This window comes from Mus caroli, chromosome 1 (genome assembly GCF_900094665.2).
Source record: "Mus caroli chromosome 1, CAROLI_EIJ_v1.1, whole genome shotgun sequence".
NCBI classification, from domain to species: domain Eukaryota; kingdom Metazoa; phylum Chordata; class Mammalia; order Rodentia; family Muridae; genus Mus; species Mus caroli.
In genome coordinates this window covers 111664461-111685180 of record NC_034570.1, presented here as the reverse complement: position 1 = coordinate 111685180, position 20720 = coordinate 111664461, and the positions used below count along the sequence as shown (strand labels likewise).

The 20720-nt window shown below is 40.8% G+C and overlaps 1 protein-coding gene across 6 annotated transcripts in view; it reads left to right on the top strand.

The window, feature by feature from the left end:
• The first annotated feature begins 2955 nt into the window (after positions 1–2955).
• Epb41l5 (erythrocyte membrane protein band 4.1 like 5) overlaps positions 2956–20720 on the top strand; it is a 100057-nt gene continuing 82292 nt past the window's right edge. For 2 of the 6 annotated variants that reach the window (XM_029474204.1, XM_021168536.2), the window contains exons 1-3: positions 2973–3171; positions 5036–5217; positions 14084–14188. In XM_029474204.1, the coding sequence (XP_029330064.1) occupies positions 5038–5217; positions 14084–14188 (285 nt within the window). In that variant the 5' untranslated portion in view covers positions 2973–3171; positions 5036–5037. Of the gene's footprint in view, positions 3172–3321; positions 3604–5035; positions 5218–14083; positions 14189–20720 lie in introns of those variants that run through there. The other 4 variants (XM_021168691.1, XM_029474198.1, XM_021168617.2 and 1 more) reach the window with 4 other exon arrangements.

Below are 20720 nucleotides of genomic sequence, written 5' to 3'. Positions count from 1 at the left end.
CCATTTTGCATGTTAGAGATCGGGAAGAAGTAAAGACTACTAGCTCTCATTTTGTTTTGTTTCGTTTTGTTTTGTTTGAGGGAGGTGTTTCATTTTTAGGTAGCTTTGATTTGCCTCAAACTCAAGAGATCTGCTTGCTTCTGCCTCTCAAGTGCTGGGATCAAAGGACTGTACCATCACACCCAACTGCCAATAACTGTTTTAGGTACATACATGATAATGGATCCATTATAGCAAAGGGAGGTACAATGACATAACCTGTGCATGTGGTCCCAGCTACTTTAAAGTTTCAGTAGGAGAATCATTTTAGGCCAGGAGTTCAGGGCCAGGCTAAGCAACACAGATATCCTGTGTCAAAAGAAGAGACGGGCTAGAGAGATGTCTATGCAGTAAAGAGCACTGGCTGCTCTTTCACCGGTCCTGAGTTCAATTCACAGCACACACATGGTGGTTCCAGCCATCTGTAATAGGTTCTGATGCCCTCCTCTGGTGTGTGTGAAGACAGCACTCATATATTTAAACTGCATAAATCTTTTATAGGAAGCTCTATCACACCAATGATGACCTCTGTTCAATTTCTTATATTTTCTTCCTAGGAAAATGTATATTTGTGTATACATAAACATGCTTGTGGGATTGTATGATGTAGCCTGTAACTTGATTTTTCATTGTAAGATAGTTCCACAGTAGCATATTCACATCTATCATATTGTTTAAAAAGTTCTTTGGGGGTTGAGGTGCATGAATGACCATGTATATATTGTACAGCACTCATGTAGAGGTCAGTTCTCTCCACCTTGTGAGTCCTGGGGATGAAGCTGGGGTTATCATGCTTGGTTCTAAGTGTCTTTACCTGTAGAGCCATCTCACCAGCTAACTCATTCTTAATTATGCCATCATGTGGATGTTGCATAATTTCATTTTATAACAATTACTATGTTGTATGTGTGCATCTACTAGGTGAGCTAGATCCCCTGGCCTATTCTGCCTTTTTGAAACTACTCTTGCTTTAAAAATCTGTACCAGGCAGCAGAAATGATGCTGGTTTCCTGGTATGGTAACTTGAGTTTTTAATCTCTCCACCACAAGGCTGTATGGATAGAGCTGTGTGTAGTACTCAGCTGTTGCTCCTTTGGCCCCAGCTGAGGTGCCACACTGGTAACTGACAATAATCTATCAACGCCATGGGAACAGAAGGAGCAGTTGGTACAAGCATGGACAGTGCCAAATCCCCGGAAACTGTATTCTAGTTTCAGTGAGCTGCATCCTCCCTTTATACACCCTAATTTTCAGGCAAGATCCCATAAAACCCTTGTTCCAGACCATTCTGCCCTTCTGCTCTTCTTGCTCTTAGTTTCACTAGGGCCCTTGCGTAGGTCCACACAGTCCTTTGCCCTTGCTCTTTATGTCCTTCCCGAATGTCTACTGGGCTCTTTCCTCACCTACTTTAGGTCTGAAGTCATTGTCAGTGCCCTAACAGCCTTCCTCCCTGCTGATATTGCAACCCTTCATTCCCAGACCCCACGCCCCACTGTTACTTTTTTCTAGCTATTTACTAACTGCCAATTAAACATGTTTTGAACCAAGGACTTTATGCACTCTACCAACTGAGCTATACCCTACAGCATTTTCTTTTTCCTTCTGAGATGGTGTTAGGTAGACTGGCCTCCAATTTCTGGGCTTAAATGGTCTTTCTGCCTCAAGGGCTATTGGCACAAGGAGGACAGGTACACTCTCCCATACAGGCTTAACCATGAAATAACTTGTTTAATTATGACAGAACCTCTCAATGTAGCCAGTGCTGGCCCTGAACTCACTACTCAGCCCCCAAGGGGCTTTTACTGCTATGATTGCCTTGAGGGACTCCTGTCTTTCTTCTTTATCTGCCTTATCTCCAGGGCCTACAGAGCTGTAGGCATTTTGATAAACTATCTCAAGAATGAATGAATGGAATGTCGCCCAGCCACTCAGAGCCTCCATTCTGTGACCACAGTGCCTGGAGCATCAGTCTGTTATTTCCCTTTCCTAGCCAAGATCTCTCCAGGGCTCACATCACCACTTGACACATAGTTGTTCTCTTTCTTCATTACAGACTAAAGGTTGCTTTAATCTCTAGGATTTGGGGGGAGGGAGCAAGGAAACATTTAAATAAATGCTGGATCAATTAATAAACAACTGTGTAAGAGAAAACATATACTACATTAAAAATAGGAAAATACTCATTTTTGCTGTGCCAGGGATTGGATCCTGGGCCTGGTATATGCTAGTCTAACACCCTACCACTGAACTGTATCCTAAACCCAATGTTTCATTTTCAAATCTTATTACCAGGAAAGTGAAAACTTCAAAACATAAAACACCATTGACATGCTCAGTGTGGGTAAAAGTATTTCACTCCAAATGTGAAGGCCAGAGTCCTGTCCCCTGTGCCCACATGATAGGAGAGAACCAACTTCTGCAAGTTGTTCTTAGACAGGGACTGTGGCATATCTTTCCCTGACCCATACATATATGCACAGAAAAAATAATCTTTTTTAAAAGACAGGATTTCACTATGTAGTCCTGGCTGACCTGTAACTAAGTAGCCGTGGCTGGACTCGAACTCACAGAAATCCACCTGCCTCTGCCGCCTCTGCCTCTGCCTCTCTGCCTCTGCCTCTCTGCCTCTGCCTCTCTGCCTCTGCCTCTCTGCCTCTGCCTCTCTGCCTCTGCCTCTCTGCCTCTGNTCTCTGCCTCTGCCTCTCTGCCTCTGCCTCTCTGCCTCTGCCTCTCTGCCTCTGCCTCTGCCTCTGCCTCTGCCTCTGCCTCTGCCGAGTATTGGGATTAAAGGTGAACTGCCTTTTTTGTATTTCTATCGGCCCCACCTAGTGTTGCCAGCTTAAATTCAGGTCTCAGGAGGCCGATTTCCGGGGCGGTGCCATTGCCCCTTTAAGAGCGGAGCGTCCCGCCCTTCGGGGGGCGGACCTTGGATGGGGCTTTAAGGGGCGTGCCCTCGGGCGGCCGGGGTCCTCCGGGGATTAGCGCAGGGTGGGCTCGCGCCTTGCGCCGCCATTTCTCGGCGTCTCTGGAGACCGGTCCTCTCCTCTAGCCGGCTGGGCGTCTCTCTCCGAGTGTCGCGCGTCCCAGTCGCAGTGGTCTCCGTCGCTTCACGGTGTTCACCCCCGCCTACAGGTAAGAGTTTGGCCTCGGGTGTCCAGTTGGCTCTGCTCACCGAGCCGAGACTCTCGACCGTGCCGGGTGGGCGGCCCGGCTCCCCGGGCGACGCCGCGGGCTGGGAGGGGAGTGGCGGCGACGGCCAATGGGGCTGGGCGCTGAGTTTCGGGCGATACCGCGCGGTGGCCGCTGAGGGCCGGGCGCGTCGCCGGGGTCTCGCGCGTTGTTGGGGGGGAAAACTCTGGTCACCCCTGACCTCCCTGTAGCTGTGGGATTAGGGGAAGGTCGTCTCGAGTGTCACTTTGCCGGGTTTGTGGGCAGTCACCGGTGAGACAGGACGTGCCAGCTAGCTCCCGGTCGAGTGAAACTTGGAAGCATTCGAGGCAGGTGCGTTCCCGGGAACCACCAAGGCCGAGGGCGCTCCCCGCCCCCACGCGTGGCGCGGGTCTGGTAATGATGGGTTCTCCTGTGGGTAGAAGATAATTGTGTCCGACTCTGGTTACTGTAGTCTCCCGGGTTCTGCTTTAAGACCGAGAAGGCTCCAGGCTCCGAAGTTGTTTAGCAATAGTTCAAAATTACTAGTAATGGGTTTTTTTTTTTTTTCTTTAAGAATTGGAGATAAGCCCACCAAGAAATTATGAATGTAATTCACAACTCCGCTCACCCCAGTTGCACTGAGCTGAGGCACTGAGCACTGCTAACCGCAGTGGGTAACTTGTATCTAAATGAACGCTTTGGGATCATTGTTATTTTTCTTTTATTTCTCAACCCCCACTTCGTTCTTTTCTCTTCTCTTCTCTTTTCTTTTCTTTTCTTTCTTTCCTTTCTTTCGATACTGGGAACCTAACCCGGGTTCTGGAGCACGCTAGGATGAACTAAATCTAAATACTCACACCTGGGTTTTTTTTGTTTGTTTGTTTGTTTGTTTGTTTTTTTTTTTTGGTTAGGATAACTTGTTTGAGCAGCGATGCGCGCAATGTTCCTGTGTTTAGTTTCTCAGTTACTGGGATGAAAGATACTGATAACTTTAGGACATTTTCTATAGTTTTCAATATTACTGTTTTTTTTTTAAATCACTGGCTTGACTGTAGATACCTTTTGGTATAAAGCATGGATACCCAGGGTTCAATCCCCAGCACTGCAACAGGAAGAGCCAAAAGGGAGGCTCAGTTGACACTTGCAATTGGCAAGTCAGTAATGTATGAACTTGGAGTGGTGGAAAAGTGGCTCTTGGCTAAATAGGAAATGTATCACTTCAGTTTGCATTTCTGTGATTGAAAAGAAAACTTAACTCGTTGGAAACTCAGAAATTAAAGTTATTAGAAGACTTGTAACTCCGAACCCCATATTTCCAGTTGCTTTTAGAGACCCTGTCTCCCCATGAAGCCCAAGCTAGTTTGGAATTATATAGATAGATAGATAGATAGATAGATGGAGAGATAGAGAGAGAGAGAGAGAGAGAGAGAGAGAGAGAGAGAGAGAGAGAGAGAGAGAGAGAGAGAGATCTCCCAGATTGGCTTGGAACCAATTCTGCTTCTGCCTTCCAGGGGCTGGAGCTGTTTTGTGAGTCTCTTTTATTGTCCTCTGTTAGTCATGAATGACTGCTTTCTCCTGCTAGAGCAGCTAACACTGAGACACTAAGTTTAAAAAGCTACACACATTGCTCTATCTTAAAAAGTATTTTAAAACTTTATGTTAAAATCTAGCTTTAAAAGTTATTTTTGAAATGAAAATTAAATGTATGTAACATTTTGAAATATATATAAAAAGTAGTGTTTCAGCTTTTTCAAATTAACACCTATAGCCTTTACTAAACAGCACTATTAGTTTGCCACTCAGTCGTTGCTCTTCCTGCTGTCACTCACTGGTTTTGTACTGGCAGAAATGCTGAGCTTCCTGAGACGAACGCTTGGCCGAAGGTCTATGCGCAAGCATGCTGAAAAGGAGCGTCTCCGAGAGGCACAGCGTGCGGCCACACACATTCCTGCGGCTGGGGATGCCAAGTCCATCATCACATGCAGGGTGTCCCTTCTGGACGGTACAGATGTCAGTGTGGACTTGCCGGTAAGTAGGACTTTGTTAGCTGCCAGTTTTGTGTGAGATCACTACTGCCTGTGCTTCCTGGGGGCTAGGTGAGATAGGGTGAATGTGGATCAGGCACGGGAGCAGTCATGGACATGCACGAGGAAGTGTAGGCCCAGAGGACCTGGAGTCAGTGGCAGTTGCAGGAAACAGTGACTGATAGGGCAGTTATTGATGTGAATTAACTCTGTTTGTGTCTGCATGTACACACACACTCACACACACACACGTGCCCATGCTCATTTTTATAGACAGGATCACAGTATGTACTCAGATTGGCCTTGGATTTGTGATCCTCCTGCCTCAGCTGCCAATGTGGGAGTACAGTTGTGTGTGCTGCTGTGCTGGGTTTAAGTTTCAAAACTGTTTAGAGATACTAAATCTCTGTTCTGTTTTCAAAGAACAAAGTCTTTGTTCTATGTGAAAGACTTAACAAAACTATAAATTATGTGATTTTGATATGAGTTTCATTGAATATTTCCTGATGTCTGCTATTTTACTAAAATTCAGTTTGAACAGTCCATTTGGAAAATTGATGACTCTTTATGTCTTTGATATGTAGTTGAATAAATCCTGAAAGGCCTAAAATACAGAAGTGAAAATGAAGAATTGGAGAGTTTGCTCAGGTTCAGGCTTTCTTTGTTTTTGTTGGTGGTGGTGGTTAGATTGATTGATTGATTGATTGATTGATTTATGAGACCAGGTCTCAGTATGCATCCCTGGCTTTTATGAAACTTATGAATCTGCTGCCTCAGCCTCCTGAGTCCTGGCTCACAGGTCTGCCCAACACAGCTCTCTAGCAGTGTTGCAAGTCCTCATTGTGTGTGCTTGTTATCTGCATGGACATTGGATTGTACATTTTTAGAGTGTTTGAATCTGTAAACTTTAAGGCATCTAGATTTTCTTCCTGTAAGGGCTTGTTGAGGGCTTATGAGCTATTCCAACATCAGATACTTAGTAAGGATAGTTTTTATATTTATTTTTTATTTGATAACAATCTTGAAGAGTTTTTTTGTGTATTAGTCCATTAAAATATCATTAAATATTTAGTGGAAAGCCTGAGATTGCTGTATGAGAGCCTGGAAAAAAATGTATTACCTAATGTTTGAACTATGAAGCCTTAGGGTTGTTGAAGGGTAGGCTGTGCTAAGAGAATCTGTAGAGAAGTCTTTTGAAAGGGCAGTGTGGTGTAGGGGAGGAAGGAGGTCAGGCTCCAGGAGAAGCAGAGCAGCAGCTGTTTCCTGACTACAGAGAGTGCTGATCCCTTGATCAGGTCCTAGACAGGACAAGAAACAACTGCAGCAACACAGGCAGTTTTAGATTCGACATCTCTCAGAGCAAAACCATGGCCTTTAACAAGTTTTTCAAGATTTGTTTATTTTTATGTGCTTGAGTGTTTTGCGTACATTTTGTGATCAGTTGAGTTGTGATAAGGATACTAATAGTGCTCAACAGGAAATTTTTTTTCTTCAACAAATGGTTTATATCTACATGCAAAAGAATAAAGTTGAACTCTTTTCTCATACTACATTAAAAAAAATTGAAATAAGGGGCTGGTGAGATGGCCCAGTGGGTAAGAGCACCCGAAGGTCCGGAGTTCAAATCCCAGCAACCACATGGTGGTTCACAACCATCTGTAACGAGATCTGACTCCCTCTTTTGGAGTGTCTGAAGACAGCTACAGTGTACTTACATATAATAAATAAATAAATCTTTTTAAAAATTGAAATGAATCAAAGACAGAAACATAAGAAATAAAACTGAAATTTTTAGAAGAAAATGTAGAAATATTTATTTTCTTAAATAATGACATCAAGATAATAAGTAGCAAAAAAGATATCAGGCAAATTGGACTTAATCAGAATTAGAAGTGTATGCCCTTCAAAGGGCTCCACTTAGGTAAAAGATTGTACAACATAATAACAGAAATTACTTCAAAATTAAATATCAGATAAAGAACTTATATGTAGAATACATAAAAAAAATTGTTGCAAACCATTAAAAGACAACCCAATTTAAAAATAAGCAAAAGATCTAAGTAGAAATCGTTTAGTTAGGACATAAGATGAGAACAAATATAAGAGCATTCAGAGTGAGGTGGGTCATAGTTCAGTGGCCAAGCATGTGCCGGGAAGCATGAGGCCCTGGCTCACACCAAATCCCAGAAGACAAACCACAGTAAGTTCTTGTTCACACTGAAGTTAGAAGGTCAGAGGTCAGAGATAGCCAGTATTGGAGAGAAAGTAGACAAATCAGGATCTTCCAACACCAAGATTGAGAAATGGAAAGCAGCTGCTTTGAAAAACAGTCCCCTAGCTATTTACATGACAGAACATCGTTACCTTGTGACTGTTTCCACTTTTCAAGACCTATCCAAGAGAATTAAAAACTCTGCTTGCACAAAAATGTGTAGGTGTTAGCAGCATTGTTTCTAACAGGGAGAAAGTAGGAATGACTTAGGATGTCAGGATGTATAGGTAAAGTCAAGTCACTCCCTGTAGAAGAAATGAAATACTAATATTTGAACAACGTGGATGATGTCGAATATGCTAGTGAAAGAATCCAGTCACGGGCTGGAGAGATGGCTCAAGCGATTAGGAGCGCTGGCTGCTCTTCCAGAGGACCCAGGATTCACCTCGGAGAGCACACAGGGTGGCTCACAACTGTCTGTAACTCCACTTCTAGGGGATCTGACACTTCACACAAACATACATGTAGGCAATAAAACCAATGCAGACTTGAAAAGGGAAAAGAAACCAGTCACAACCACACAATTTGGTTTTGTTTTACAAAAGTCTAGAACAGGGAAAGCTATAGAAATGAAAAGGTAGATTAGTGGTTGCTTGGGGCAGGTACCAGGGAACTAGCAGAGAGGTGATAGAAAGTAGTAGCTATGGGATGCACTCTCTTTTAGAGGTAATGACAGTGTGTACTAAAATCCATTGACTTACATACTTCTGTTGGTTTTGAGACAGTGTCTCACTATGCAGTCCTAACTGGCCTGGAACTCACCAGCCTCACCTCAAACTTAGACGTTGCCTGTCTCTGCCTCTCAAGTGCTGAAATTAAAAGTCTCTGACTCCAGACCTAACCTAAATTACATCCTTTTAATGGGTGAATGGGTTATGAGTTATATTTCAACTAAGCTTTTTTTTTTTTTTTTTTTTGACTTCTACCCCTCAAAACAAAAACAAAAAAAACAAAACACATTTTTTGTGTATATGTCTCTTTGGGTGTTGTGTTTTTTTTTTTTTCCTTTTTCTTTTTCTTTTTTGATTTTTCACAACAGGGTTTCTCTGTATAGCTTAGGCTGTCCTAGAACTCACTCTGTAGACCAGGCTGGCCTCGAACTCAGAAATCCGCCTGCCTCTGCCTCCCATGTGCTGGGATTAAAGGCGTGCGCTGCCGCCAGCACCACCACCCGGCTTAGGGTGTTGTGTTTATGTTATGTTTTGTTGTTTTGAAGCCATGGAATATGCATGAAATGACATTTTATTGTTAATATAGATGGGAGACTTGATTTAGAACAGGGAGAGAAACTAGAAACCACTAAAGCATTGCAGGCAGGAGGAGATGTGAGAGTGCAGGGAAAGGAATGTTTATTTAGCACAGGAAGATGCTGAGGGAAGGAAGGAGGATGAGCACTGTTGGACCAGGTCATAGTCATGGTGTGGAAAATCCTGAGAGAAGAGTCAGCTGTCACAGAGCGGGGGAACAGTGCGAGTGGAGAAAAGGACTGTGGTAGGCAAGTGTGTTTGCTAGTCAGGTTTTAGAAAGTAAAAGGAATTATCAGTAGTAGTTGTGTTGTTTGAAATTTTCTACACTCCTTCGGACTTAGTAGCTGCTTTTAACACATTAGTTGTTTGCGCAGGTGCATGGAGGGAAATGAAAGGTTACCAGCTAGAAAATGGCTGAGTAGTGAAACTCTTGAGTTGTTTCTAAGGATAGGAGAATTGTTCCTTGGGAATTGGCTTTGTATATGCAGACAGAGGAAGAATATACTGGCAGAAATAAATACCTTCTGAGGAAAAGAAAGGCTTATAAGCCTTCAGGGCAGGAGAGATGGCTCAGCGGTTAAGAGCACTGGCAGTTCTTACAGAAGGTCCTACAGTTCAATTCCCAACAACTATATGGGAATTCTCACAACCATCTGTAATGGGATCAGATGCCCTCTTCTGGTGTGTCTGAAAACAGCTAGAGTGTACTCATATAAGAAAAATAAATAAATATAAATAAATAAATAGTAATGCCATGATCCTCTTACTGTGTAGCGGAATGTGTAATGGAAAATTGTTAATCCACTCTGAATTCCCAGAGGGTAATCAGCCCTTCTCCATCTGCCAGAGTTCTCTGGATTCATGAATGAAACACACACACACACATACACACGTACATGCAGCCTTTATATTTCAATATGCCTAACTAACTTAACAGCTGGGCTTCTCCCTAACTCCTCATGGCTAACCCACTTTCCCTTCTGATATTCCTGAGTTATACTTGCTAAATCTGTATTTTATCTCTGCTATTCTAGACCCAGTCAGGGAGTGGACCATGTAAGCACAAATCAGATCCCCCACATTAATGTTCCTGGAGTAGAATGTGAAGGGAGGAGGACTGGTCTGACTGAGATGGAGGCCTGGAGTCATTTGTTAGAGAGAAAGAAACTAAGTAGTGGTTCTAGGACAGAGGCAGCAGACGTGGGATTTGGAGTGGCCTTGAACTCTACAGGTCTGTGCTTCCCACTCTTTCTACTTGGTGTTATCTTAGGTTTTCTATTGCTGTAATAAAGCATCATGACCAAAAGCAACTTGAGAGTAAAGTAATTATTTGACATACAATTTAACAGTCCTTCATCAAGGAAACTCAAGGCAGGAACCTGGAGGCAGAACCTGCAGCAGAGGCCTGCTTACTACTTGCTCCTCTTGGCTTTTTTTAACTTACTTTCTTATACAAATAGTACCCAGCACCACGTCCCCACAGTGGACTGGGCCTCACAATATTAATCATTAATCTAGAGGATCCTGCCTTGGTCAAACCTCATCAGCTTTTGCTTTTTTTTTTTTTTTTTTTTTTTTTTTTGGCAGTAGAAATTAACAAGAGAACCACAACTGGACACTGCAGAGAGGAAGACTTCTAAATAAGATGTCTTCACCAGACCCCTCCCCTCACAGCTCAGGGATCTGTGCTTGAAAGAGGAGGATTTAGAAAGTGGTAGTGGATGACATCAAGCAACAGCATATTCTAGAACAACTGGACTGATGAGGGATACACATATGAACTCACAGAGACTGGCATCATGCATAAGACCTGTAATGATTCAAGCCAGTCAGGTCCCAGCACTGAGAGGGGGGCGTGGGCATGAGGTCCCACCCCTGACTAGAAAGCTATTTGCAACTGAAGACAGCTGAAAAAGAGAAAATCTTTTTTTTTTTTTTTTTTAGTGGCTTGCCTCTGGGCATAGCAACTACACTGCAGAGCAGACCCATCTCCAGGAGTAGTGAGCCAACAAAACAAACTCGATGGGGTTTTGTTACATCTTGGCATTTTTGTCTCACTTTGTTGTTGTCGTTGTTGTTGTTATTACCTTTGATTTTTAGTGTTTTGGAAAGAGAGAACAAAGTTGGGTGGGGAAGGTCTGGGGGGAAGTTGGGGAGAGGAAACATTTTATATCTCCTGCCTACCTATGCCTCTTGCTAGTCTTCTGTCTGTCTCTTTTCTTCCTGCCACCAGAGACTCAGGACCCCTTTCTATCTTTATTTTGTTTGCATCAAGAGTGGCAAAGCTGCATTTATTCTTTCTGGCTCATTTTGAAACATAAAGGCCCTGAAGCTATTGGTACTTTGAGGCAGATCTATCAAACTATAGTCATTCCTTTATTGCAAAAATAGCACTTGGGCACGTTTGTTATGTTTAAACTAGTGTTCTTGGCTACTAAGCCTTTAGTTACTCTGACATTGTTATGAACTAGGTTTTTCTTGTAGACTGGATTATGAATGAAAGTTTTTAGAATAGCCATACTATTCTAGCAACCAGATTTTTATTAAGAAATTCTGTTTTTGATGTAGAGATTGTTTTAGATTGGGCATGGCTAACTTGAGGACTTTGAAAATCATGCCCATGTCTTCACTATTGGATGGTTCAGATTGGCTTCTCATTAAAGAAGGTAAAATACATAAACCTTGAAAAGGCTCTTGTTCTCTCTGTCTTGTAGAAGCCCATTCTCTCCCCTAGAACACAGCTACCATATTTCAGAAGGCTGGGAATGATACTTGGACAGGATGAGATCAAATACCATTTTAAAGACGTGGTGGTGGTGTTTCTGGAACAAATACAGAATGTGAAATTAAATCTGGAAGTGTACTTCCAATTGATACAATGGAATTTGGACACTTTGTTGCATTGGGAAGTAGGGGATCAAGAGTTTAAAAATAATTTGAAAAAAAAACACTTTACTAATATTTAAAAAAAAATTTGGGTTCCCTTTTTTGATGATGGCACTTTATAAAATAAGCATAATTTTATAATATAAAATTTTAAAAACTTCCAGAGGTCCTGAGTTCAGTTCCCAGCAACCACATGATGGCTCACAACCATCTATATTTGGGTCTGATGCCCCCTTCTGGTGTGTCAGACACAGGGTGTTCATATATATAAAATAAATAATTAAAAAAAAAAAAAGCATCTGACACATCTGTCATCCTTCCTCTGGTTCACTGTGCTAGACTTGTTCCTGATGGCCTTAAGTCCTTCCACTGGAAGGACTTTGCATTTCTGTAGGGAATTGCTTCCTATACTCACAGTTCATTGAAATTTTTCTTGCTTAAAGGAGTCTTCTTATTTGAATACTGTCTCCCATTTATTCTTCATCTTGTTCCTTATAACCTTTAACAACATTATAATTATTTCTTAAAATATAAGCCTCTTGAAGAAAAGTGGCCTCTTGTTTTGTTTTTCTGTGTAGTAGAGCAGCACCTGGCACATTGTAAGTGCTCTATTGATATCTGTTAAACCAGTCAAAGAAATGAACAATATTTGAAATGGATCTTTAATATAGAATAGATTGATCCCCAATGAAGTTAAAATCATCCTCAAACCCAAATTCCGTATTGAGACATTTGGCTCTATTGGAACAAGAAACGAATTTCTGATTTTCTGCTTAAGACTAGCCCATGAAGGAATGTTCATAAAACCTAGGAAATAAATCTAAAAAATTAGCAAGAGTTCTGGTTCACACCCCCTACTATCTCTTCCCTCTCTCCTTTGTCTTTCTTCCCTACTTCTTTCTGTCCCATGTGCGTGTGTGTCTGTCTGTCTCCCTCTTGCCTAGGTTAGGCATGGGGTTATCTTGGCTGCAGACTGGAGTGTCCCTGGAAATGAAGATAATTTTAAAAAAAAACAAATTTTGTCTCATTCTTTCATGACCATTGTGGTCTTGAGTGCCCTTTGAGTGGTTTGGTTGCAAAAGAAACTTGGGACAAATGTCTGTCTGTGGTATCTATTAGCATACCAAAAGGGGTGCTGGACTCCTGGCTGTTCTCAGCACTTCTCACCCTGTCCCCTACTCTAGACTTCAGCTCCCAGGGCTTCCCTTCCCTCAGCTTCCCATCCCCTTATAGCCTGCTGTTCAGGCTATCTATTCTTTTGGTCTCCTTTGCCTGCACTCTTGGGCTTCCTCTTTCCTCTTCTCATGGCCAAGTCTTAGTCTGTTGACCATGTTTATTCTACTAATCTTTCTGCTCTTGACTCTTCCAGATTTGTCTGCCTGTAGTCTCCCTTACATATTCTACTTTACTATACCTTGGAGTGGTCATGCCATTCGTTTATATATCCTCTGCCTCTAAAATTCCTCATTCCTAGAATCCTCTAACCTGGACAGATTCCCTTCTCTACTGAACTGCACCCAGTTACAATTAAAGGAGTGGAAGTGAATTGCTGTCCTTAATGTTGTGATGGATGAAATGCAGCAGGTAGAATGCTGGGGAGGGAGCACTTCAGCAGACCATGCCATGCCTCCCCTGAGGACTGGCAACCTAATATGGAGAAGGTTTATTGGCAGAAAGGGAAGGGGACCTGGAAAAGGAGTGGAGGCAGAGAAAGGAGTTGTTTGTTGAAAGTGATTAGCTGTGGTTTTGTGGTTATTGGGGCTCTCTTCTCTAGGATCCTACCTAGCCTGCAACAGAGCTAAATGAAGCAGTCATAGACTTTAGAGTTAGATTGTTTTTTCTTGTTATATTTAATACGGAGAGGGTAACTTACATTCCTAAAATACAGAGACAAGTACATAGAAGTCTCTAAGAAGTCAAAGACAGCAAAAACTCCATTACAGAAAGTACTTAGGCAAAGGCAGATGTAAAGTCCGGAAGGTTAACAATGTAAAATAACTTTGTTTGAAAAGGGCCCAATGGAAATAGTAGATGGAGGAAAAGCACAATTAAATAAAAAGATACAGTGAATGAAATTGGGATCACTTAACATCAAGAAGAAATTGGTGGGCTGGAGAGATGGCTCAGTGGTTAAGAGCACTGACTGTTCTTCCAAAGGCCCTGAGTTCAATTCCCAGCAACCACATGGTGGCTCACAACCATCTGTCATTGATTCAATGCCGTCTTCTGGTGTGTCTGAAGAGAGCAACAGTGTACTCTCATAAAATAAATAAATCTCCTTTTTTTTAAAAAAGGAAGAAATTGGTGAGGTTATTTGGGAATCTTCCTATTGGAAGAAAAGAAGCATTAAAGAAAATTTAGAAATAAGTGGAAGACTAAAAGAAGTATTTTTTTTTCTCTAAGATCAAAAATAGGGCAGTGACCCTGCTGAAACCTCTTATTAATTCATCTTCTTGCTGTTTCAGAAAAAAGCCAAAGGACAGGAACTGTTTGACCAAATCATGTACCACCTGGACTTGATTGAAAGTGACTATTTTGGTTTGAGATTCATGGATTCAGCCCAAGTAGCAGTGAGTATCTTTTGGAAGTTCGATTATGACTACAGAAGTGGCAATTTTCAGATCATGGACTAAGTGCTTAAAAGCTAAAATACACTAAATGGTTTCTTTATTTTGTGTCATTTCCTATAGCCTGAAACATAATCTTTATCTTATTTCACTTGTTGTTGGTTAAAATATGGTCTTGCTCTGCAGCCTGGGCTGGCCTAGAGCTGGCACTCTTATCTTACCTACACCTTAGGATTATAGTTGGGTACCACTATATTTTGCTATTCCTTTCTTTACAATCACCTCAAATACTTTTTTACAAACAAATCTGGCCCTAATCTGAATTATGAAAGCGACATTTTTAAAGCTGGGGTTTGGAAATCTATCTAGGGTATTATAAACCACTGTGTAACAGAGAGGATGGTAATACTGGAGTTTTATGTGCTCTTAGACACTTGATGTTAATTTCTAGCTTATAAAGTCAGCAGGCAAGCATCTCTTGAGGTTTCTTTCAGATCGATGATTCTTTGTCTGTAAAAACGTTGTATGCCTTCCAGATGAGCGAGCAGAGTATGTAGCAGAGTAGGAAGTTGGAAGCTAGTCAAACAACTACTACACTGTGATTTCCCTGAGGTGGGTTTGAAAGAAATGGATGGTAGAGTTGAGAGGGATTAGTAGTTATCCTTAAAATTGACTATCAAAATTGTTAAGTAAGCTGGGCATTGTGGCGCACGCCTTTAATCCCAGCAGAGGCAGGTGAATTTCTGAGTTTGAGGCCAGCCTGCTCTACAAAGTGAGTTCCAGGACAGCCAGGGCTACACAGAGAAACCCTGTCTTGAAACACCCCACCCCCCCAAAAATTGTTAAGTAATAGTTGCAATATTTATTCTTTAATAATTGGAATTGGATCTTTTGCAAGCAGATTATTTTTTGTTTCAGAAAGTTATTTAAATATTATATTATTTTTATTTTGGGGCATGTTTTTCTACACGTATGTCCGAAGTCAGTAGATGGCATCTGATCCTCTGGGACTGGAGTTACAGATGGTTGTGAGTCACCATGTCAATGCTGGGAATCAAACCCTGGTCCTCCACAGGAGTATCCAGTGCTCTTAACTCTCTAGCTCTTGTTTCAGAAAGTTTTATGTAGAAAAACTTGTATAGGATTATTTAGAATAAGATAGACTGGAGTCAGAAGAGTTACTAGTGGCTGCAGACATGCTCAGCAGTTAGAGCACTGGCTGGCTGCTCTTCAGTGGACCCGTGTTCAGTTCCTGTTCCCCACATGCCTATAATTCCAGTCCCAGAGAGTTTAACATCCTCTTCTGACCTCTCTGAGCACTGCACACACTTGGTTTACAGACATACATTCAGGCAAACACCAATACATAAAAATAAATAAAATCTCAAAAAAAAACCCAAGTTATTGTAGCACTTTGGTAGAAGTGATGATAATAATAATAGGCAGAGAAAGCAGAAAGAATAAGGGCATTAAGATATTAAGCTCACTGGCATGCACATGAGCACATACATACATGCACATACACCCCAGAACACTGAGACTATGGGAAATCTCTTCATATATACATATATCCAGATTTTCCAAAACACAGAAAAATTATGCTTAACTCTAGATAAACACTGTAAAGCTTAAATTGTAAGTCATTTGATTTTATAGCATAGTAAGCATAAGAACCCCTTTCAGTTACTGCTGCATAGCCACATTTAGTCCCAGGATAAAATAAATGGGTATTGAATGAACAGCTCATCTTATTACTATATACAATAAGCTTGATAGATCAAGGGCAGGGTTTTTTTTTTTTTGTGTGTTGGTTTGGTTTTTGTTTTTTTGTTTTGCTAAAGCATATAAGCCAAGTTACCTAATGACCTTGTCATATATACTTTATTGATATACCAGAATCTAAAGTGGGCAGCAAAATATAAGGATCCAAGGTATTAATGTAATATAGTTTAGTCTTAATCATGTGGCATCTAAAATTAATGTACCACATTTTAATTCATCAGTTTTACCAAGCAGCCCAAAATGTGTATGGTGCCTACTGAATTATGGAGTCATCATGGAGATAACCAAAATTAATAAATAGATGAATTAAATTTTACTTTTCTGTATGTATGTATAGATAATAGTTTGATACTATTTTTTGAGACAGCAAAAGCATCTCACCTTTTATTCCTAGCTGACTTGGAATTCTCTATGTAGACCAGGTCGGCCTTGAATTCAGAGAGAGCTGTCTGCCTTTGCCTCCAATATACCAATATACCTTATTAAAGGCTTTATTTCATTCAGTCATTTTATAGTTGCATACACATATAGTAATTTCATAGTTGAAAAAACTCATATCCACAGAACAGCCATAAGAATGGTACAAATACCATTTGAAGGCTAGGGTGTAAGATGTCCCATTATCCTTAAATTCTTTCATGTATGCTTTTTGTAAACAAGCATGGTTTATAGTTTCATACAACCATCAAACCCAGCAGTTGAGAAATCCTCACCATCTCATCTTTATTTCAGCCCAGCAGAGTTGTCTCTAGAATGCCCTCGATAGCCACCAAGGTCCAGTTCAGAATCCTGTTCTGCTTAGCTGTCGTGTCTCTGTAGTTGCCTTTAATCTGAGGCATTGCGGTTCTGCGGTGTTTTTATTTTTATAACTTTGAAATTTTTGAAGATAGAAGCTGGTTACTTTGTTTGCTGTCCCTTTGTGGATTTGTTGTTACCTGCTGAAGTAGGTTCATTTTAGAAGGTAATCCTGTGTTCTGTGTTCCAATTAAAAAAAAAAAAAAAAAAAGCATGTATCTATTGAATATATCATTCTGAGAGATCTCTAATTGCTTCCTCAGCAATCACAGCTGGGCACTGAAGTTAACGGCAGAGTCTTGGTTGTTCATCACATGATCAGCAGTCCTGGAACCTGTGACCCACTGCCACTGTCTCTCATCACAAAAGATGATGCTACTTGTAGTCTGGAAAAAGATCAAAAATAGAATGATTTCTGTTAAATGTGTGTTGCTTCCACACACCTAAAAAATTATGGAAGTATAAGCAAACCTGATGCGTCACTCCATTGCTCCTATGCAAATGCTGACTATATTTAAGCCGCTGAATTATTTCTGGACTATTTTATGGGAGAGAAAGTAGGGCTTATGAACTGTAGTGTCCACTTATCTTACTTTCTGTAGCACGGTCGTTAACTCCTTTGAAGTTGTCTCCTCTGGAGATACAGCTTGACAAAGAAGACTACAGAGCAAAAAAGACATGTGTGAGGAAAACAGTTGGTTTCAGCTAGGAGAGCCGTAGTGTTTTTATGTCAAAATGAGGCCACTTTGAAAAATCAAGGTACATTTTTCAAATGTACTTATACTATATAGTATACTCATATAGTATTTCATACTATAAAATTTGCCATTTGTTTTTAGCACATTCAGAATTGTGCAAATATTATCACTGATTTCAAAACACTCCATTATTCCTTAAAGAAACCCTGGATATATTACCACTTGATTCTTATTAACCCTCTCTAACACTATACTTCAGCAAGCACTATAGTTCTGTCCATATTGATCTACTTATTTTTTAAATTTTTACATAAGTGATCATCTAGTTACAACCTTTCTTGTCAGAGTATTTTCAAAGTTAATGTTTGTTGTACATACATTTTTCAGTATTTGATTCCTTCCTGTGGCTGAATAATGTATGACTATACCACATTTTGCTTATTCAGCAATTGATGTGCATTTTGTTTGGTTCTACTTGACTGCTATGGATGCTGCTCTGACCATCAAATTTCAGTTCTCAAGGTTATGCATCGAACAGTGCATGGAAAGGGAATGGATTAATCTGGTAGCTGATGAAATTTTTGTAGAGTGCTCAACTGCCCTATAGCAGAGGCATCATTCTACACCCCCACTAACAATACATGAGATTGCAATGCTACATAGTGGTTCACTGGCTCACTTTCCCACAACAAGGTAGAAGGGGTCCCCTCCCCCTGCTTTGGTAATAGCTATTTTGGCTGGGCTGAGACAGGATCTCAATTGTAGCTCTGATTTGTCTTTTCCTAATGAGCCTAAGGAGGTTGACTTTTCAATTACTTACTGGCCAGCTGCACTTTTTATTTGAAAAGTGCATTTTCGTTTCATTTGCCCATTTACTGTGAAGTCTGTGTTCTTAGGTGTTTTGCTCTTTTATGATACTGATCCTCTTGGAGATGAGTAGCTGGCAAGATTTCCACCGTTCATTGAATAGACTGTCTCTCAACTCTGGTGATTGTTTCTTTTGCATTACAGGAACTTTTAATTTTACAGTTTTGACTTTGGGGCATGTGTGTGTATACAGTCATACACATGATTTGGAGCATGTTTAGAGTTCAAAGGACAATTTGGGGAGTTGGCTTTTATCTTCCACCTTGTCAGGTGGCATCTCTTTTGTTTCTGCCACTGTAGACATACTTGGGACTAGTTGACTTTTGAGTTTCCAGCCGACTCTCTTTCCTCCCACACCCCGACCCATTTCCCCATAGAAGTGCTAGTACTACAGATGCACACCCCTGCATTGCATTTTGTGGGTTGTGTGGTTTTGGTTTTTTAATCTGGGATACAGGATTGGAACCACATATCCTCAGATTTGTATAGCAAGCACTTCTATACCCACTGAGCCATCTATCTCCCCAGGCCCAAGTGTGATCTTTAACATGTTGTTAGATTCTAAGTTGCAAGTATGGAGAGGTTTTGCAGCCATGTTCATCAAGGAACTCTTCCATGTGTTTTTGGTTCTTTTGTCTGTTGAATCCTTCCCTGGTTTTATTACCATGGCAATGCTGGCTTTAGAGTAGAGAGCTGGGAAGCATCCCCCCTTCTATTTTGTGTAGTATTATAGAGAACATTGATTTGGTTACCTTTAGAGGTAGAGTAAGCAGGGAGTGTGTCTGGCCCTGGCCTTTGTCCTAGTTGGGAAGTTTTATTACCATATCTTAAATTTGGTTTTTAAGATTTATTTGTATTTGGTATCTGTGGGTGTTTTTTTTTTTTTTTTTTTTTTTTTGAATATAGGTTTGTGTACTATATGTGTGCGTTGCCTACAAAGGCCAGGAGGCATTAGATCCTTTGTAACTAATTATAGAGAGATGTTAGCTGCCATGGCAGTGCTGGCAATTGAATATGGGACCTCTGGGAGAGTACTTAGTGCTCTTAACCTGAGCCATCTCTCCAGCCTTTCAGGATTACTCTTGTCCAGTGTCTTGGTTTAATTTTGGTAGGTCATTTGTCTAGGAGTTTATTCTTTTTTTAAATTTAACTTATAAGTTTTCATAATGGTCCCTTTTAATCATGTGGACATCTGTACTACTTGTAATTTGTCTCTGGTATTATAAATATAACCTGTAATTAGTAGTAATAGTAGTTTACCCTGTGGTTCACCAATACTGTTTATCCTTTTAAAGAACCATCTCTTTGTTGATATTTTATATTGCTCTTTTGATTACTATTTCATTAATCTCAGCTCTTATTGAGTTTAGGTTTGGCTTTCTTGTTCTTGGTTTTTTTAAAACCTTGAGGTGTACCATTAGGTCATTGATCTCTCTGGTTTCTTAATGTTTAAAAGATTTTATTTTCAATTTATGTACATGAGTGCCTGCATAATGCCTGGGGCTCCTCGGGTTACCTTCTGGAGGTTCTGGAAACTGAAGTGTCGTTCTGTGAGTGAGCAGGAAGCTGACTTAACACCTGAACCATATCTAGCTCCAGCGTCGCTGTGATGAATTACCTTAGAAACGCACCTTCTAGAAAATCTGTATCCTCTCCTGGCCTCCATAGGTACAAGCATGCATGTGGTGCACATCCATATATGCAAGACAAAAATGCAAAAGGAATAAGCATATTGGGTTTTTTAAAGATGATTTACATACTGAGGTCATCTACATTTCAGCTGTGAATTTGACATTTTACAAAATTTTACCAAAGATACCTTGAAAATATTTTGTAATGGCTGGTCTAAGTCTTTTGAAATGATTTACGACAAACTGTTAACTCCAAGGAAAGCAGTTACTTAGGAAGTGTTTCTTCGGTCACGCAGTTGTGCTTCCTGTACGCAGCGGTTTGTCCATGGAAGGAATAGCAATAAGCTCTTGTGTGACTCCTGTCATGTGGTAGTGCTGGTGCGGCCTTACCATACCACTCACTAGAGTATCTGTCATATCATGGAAGTCCTACTTCATTAAAACCATTAAGTACGCTTGGCTTTCCACAGGGACCTTGTAGAGCAGCAGATACCTGCTTTAGCTGGCTGTACGATTGAGGGAGCTGTTAGCTGCCTCTAAGGCTCCCATTGGGATCCTGTGCTTTTTATTTACAGTAAAGCATTTGTCCCATCCATCCAGATTATTAGCAAAATATTCTTTAGGTAAATATGTGTGAGGGTGTTTGTTTAGAAGTTAGAAACTAAACACTGATCCCCTCTGTTTTACATGGATTTCATTGTCTTCTTTTAACAAAAAAAAAAATTGTTTTCAGCCAGGGATTTTTGGGTTTTTTGTTTTGGG